The sequence below is a fragment of the Cebus imitator genome, unplaced genomic scaffold, assembly GCF_001604975.1.
Source record: "Cebus imitator isolate Cc_AM_T3 unplaced genomic scaffold, Cebus_imitator-1.0 Scaffold48, whole genome shotgun sequence".
Classification (NCBI taxonomy): Eukaryota; Metazoa; Chordata; class Mammalia; order Primates; family Cebidae; genus Cebus; species Cebus imitator.
The window spans coordinates 6,747,707-6,751,448 of record NW_016107363.1 but is presented as its reverse complement, the minus strand read 5'-3'; the positions used below and the strand labels follow the sequence as shown (position 1 = coordinate 6,751,448).

Below are 3,742 nucleotides of genomic sequence, written 5' to 3'. Positions count from 1 at the left end.
GGAAGCTGCAGGGTGTCAGGACCAAGTGAAAGCTGTGGACAGACTCGTTTAGTATCTGGCCCTCCTTCCCATTCCTCCTCCAGGCAGCACGGAGCCCCAAGCCCCAGCAGCCGGGGCCCTTGTCCCAGCCATGCCGGCTGTCGGAGCTTGCAGTACTTTGGGGCAGAAGGATGAAAGGATGAGCCTCTCCCTCTGAAATAAGCCCATTTATGACTCGCTTGACCTTTTTTTTTTTTTTTTTTTTGGACAGTGTCTCACTCTGTTTCCCAGGCTGGAGTGCAATGGCACGATCTCAGCTCACTGCAACCTCTACCTCCAGGTTTCAAGCAATTCTCATGCCTCAGCCTCCCAGTAGCTGGGACTACAGGTGCACGCCACCATGCCCGGTTAATTATTTGGATTTTTAGTAGAGAAGGGGTTTCGCTGTGTTGCCCAGGCTGGTCTTGAACTCCTGAGCTCAGGCAATCCGCCCACCTTGGCCTCCCAAAGTGCTAGGATTACAGGTGTGAGCCACTGTGCCTGACCTTCTTGACCATTTTGGACCTTGGAAACTGGCAAGTTTCCTGAGACGCTGAGCCCTGGCTCAGAAAAAGGGTGCCAGATGTGTTGACAGCCTTGCCATCGCTCCCCCGCCCCACCGATTCCAATGAAAACTCTGAGGTTAATTGGACATTTGGGGAAGACGGTTTCCCCTGCTTAATCAGGGCCCTGTAGATTTTATTCTCCAAGTCAGATATTACATAATTTTAAGCGTCAGATTGTGGACTTTTTCTACATAAAAAGTCACATCATCCCTAATATATTAAAAGAAAAAAACGAGGAGCGGAACCGTGCATATGGTGTGCTATATTTTGTATTTTTAAGGTTACATATGGTGCTTATTTGTGTGCAGACTCTCTGGAAGAACACATGAGCTGGGAAGAGGGGCTGTTTCTGAGACAGGAAATTCGGGGATGGGGTCAGAGCACGGCATTCCTTTTCCCTGCTTCTTCTTCGGTGCTGCTCGCACATTTAGCCCTGTTCATGTACGACCTGAACAAAGAAACCTCAGGGAAACAAAGCAAAACAAACAAAAATGGGCACCCTGGATACAGGCTAAATGGTACTGTGTCGCTGGACTCCGATGAGCATCCTTGGTTGCAGAAAGATACAACCCTCAAGTCCCAGCCAGCCCACTAGGTGTCTGTCACACTGGGGCCCCAAAGACTCCCAACACTGGCCCTGGTGACAAATGCAATGTGGTGGGTGTTGCAATAGAGGTAGGGTGCACATGGGAGCTGGAGGCACTTGGCTAGGGCTCTGGGACAGGGCAGGGCATGGGGAGGGCTGAGCCAAGGGAGAGCATGGGGTGTGCAGGGCGGAGGACATCCTCCTGGAGCGGGGGTTCAGGGTGGGACCCTCACAGAAGGTGGGGATGGCGCAATATGCCAGATAACCATCATGGTGGCCAAGACTGAGCTCTCTCTGATTGTGATGGGAGCCCCTGAAGGATGTATGGGCAGAGGGTGGGACTGAGAGTGGGCTGTGGTCAGATTAGTATTTCAGAGGATGACACTGGTGGTTCCTGGGCTGGCTGAGTTGGAGGACAATTCAAAGGCAGAGAAACCAGATAGGAGTGGCTTTTACCCTTCAACCCTGTGAGACGTGGTGGTGGTCTGACTTCAGACAGGAGGGGGCAGATTCTTAAAACAGTTAATTGCCCAAATCACAGGGGGCAGCTGGGGCCTTGGTGTTTCTGGTCATTGCGCATGGAACAGGACCTCTCATGAGGACTGAAAGCGGATGCTCTTCCTCCTCTTGCAGCCTCTGGTGTGACAGGCTTGACAGGGGCAGTGACAGTGGATGGGGCTCTGGCTCAGGGCATGAAGACCATCATTTTGGAATACAAATGGCCCTGGTTCCCTTTTGGACAATTCAGGGGATGTATGAGACCAAGAGAGACATAACAGATTCTCCTTCCAATTTGGTTCAAGTTAGAATAAATTCAGGTCAAAATACAGAAGCAGTTGGACCAGTCTTGTTACCTAAGTGCAGGGAGCAGTTCACATCCATTAGAGAAATATTTTATTTAGAGGCAAGAAATGGTTAAAAGATGACATCCTTGGATCTAGGAGTGTTTGCTTTTTGTCTTCTTCCTTGGAGTGATGGATTTTTTGTTGTTGGTGAAGGCGCTTGAAGGCTGTAGTTTAAATTCAACTGGAAAGTGGTCACTGACATCCAGGGCCTGTAAGGAGAAAAGGGAGGTAGATTTGGAAATTAGGAGATGCCTGGGAGATGCTTTCATCAGTGATGAGCAAATTTAGAACCAGGGAGGGGAGATAATGCTGGAAGTCAACCCAAAGAACACACACTGGTACCCATCAGTCCAGGATCAGCTCCATCCAAAATCAACCAAATCACAGAATCATAGGCATTGAGATTCAAGGAATAGTGCACCCATGTTGTGTCTTCAGTGGTGACCACAAAGGATGACATCAACCCATCGTGTGTGTGTGTGTGTGTGTGTGTGTGTGTGTGTGTGTGTGTGGCAGAATCTCATTCTGTTGCCCAGCCTGGAGTGCAGTGGTGTCATCTTGGCTCACTGCAACCTCCGCTTCCCAGACTAAAGTGATCTTCCCACCTTAGCCTCCCAAGTAGCTGGGACCATAGGCATGCACCACCACACCTGGCCAATTTTTTATAGAGATGGGGTCTGGCCATGTTGTCCAGGCTAATCCATTTTTCCCGGATAGTGGCATAGAAAGATAAGACAGCAGCCTTACCTCTTCTTCAGACAGCTTGTAAGCTTTCTGGAAGTCAAAAACACTGGTTGACTTGGGAACAACAGCACTGACGATTTCTTGTCCTCTAAGCACAATCCTGGAGCAAGGGGTGGGAAAACAGTTGTGTTAATTCACCCTGTGGATTACTGAGATCAAGCCAAGGTCTGTGTCTGCTGTGGAATTGACTGAGCAGCCTGGCCCTTTTATGTGGTGCTCAAAGTCCAGACCTGATTTTAGCCTGTGACCCTGAAGGACAGTGCCTACGACTTTGAAATAGGATCAGTCCCTGCCATGGTTCTGTGAACACCAGGACACTGTCTCCCAGTGTGGGCAATGTCCCTGGTGGAGTAGGAGAAGATTTTATAGGACACATGCACACTATCCTATACAACAGCGACTTGCGTACTGAGAATGCTGCTCCCTTTCCAATTATTTTTCACTTTTCCTGATTTGATCATGAAGAAATTCAGGGAGGTGCTGGTTTGTCTTTAATACCTCCCTAAGCTCCTGTGTTGGCAGAGAGTAGGCTGCCATCTCTGAGCATTCTGTAGGCGAGAGAATGAAGGCAGAATTTAACAATGTGTGATTTTCACTAGACTTAATTTTTAACGTGATCTTCAATTTATGGTAAATGATGCTTCTTTCTTACTCATGTTAGTATTATGAAATTTCTTTAAAAATTTATTTCAGTACGAAATTAAGGGATTTAATGAAAAATACTGAGAAAAATCACAGTATATGTGCTTTACAGTCATGACAAAAAGTGAGAATGAGTTTTGGAAACAGATTAACATATCCCAAGTTGGGTGATGCAGTTGGGGTCCACGTGGTCCTGAGTGACTTTCCAAGGAATGGCAGGGTGTCAAACTGCCATTTCATGAGTGCCCACTGGGCCTTGCCCATTCCGGTCGGCAGTTTTGGTGTCTGTATTTGCTAATATCACCACCACGGCTTTTTTCTTTTCTTTTTTTTTTTTTTTT

General features: G+C 47.9%; 1 protein-coding gene across 1 annotated transcript in view; it reads right to left on the bottom strand.

The window, feature by feature from the left end:
• Window positions 1-2,047: 2,047 nt before the first annotated feature.
• The window catches only part of DNASE1L3 (deoxyribonuclease 1 like 3), a 20,991-nt gene continuing 19,296 nt past the window's right edge, over window positions 2,048-3,742 (bottom strand). The window contains exons 7-8 of the mRNA XM_017527454.2: window positions 2,763-2,859; window positions 2,048-2,224 (exon numbers count right to left, since the gene is read on the bottom strand). Coding sequence (XP_017382943.1) covers window positions 2,108-2,224; window positions 2,763-2,859 — 214 coding nt within the window. The 3' untranslated portion in view covers window positions 2,048-2,107. The remainder of the gene's footprint in view (window positions 2,225-2,762; window positions 2,860-3,742) is intronic.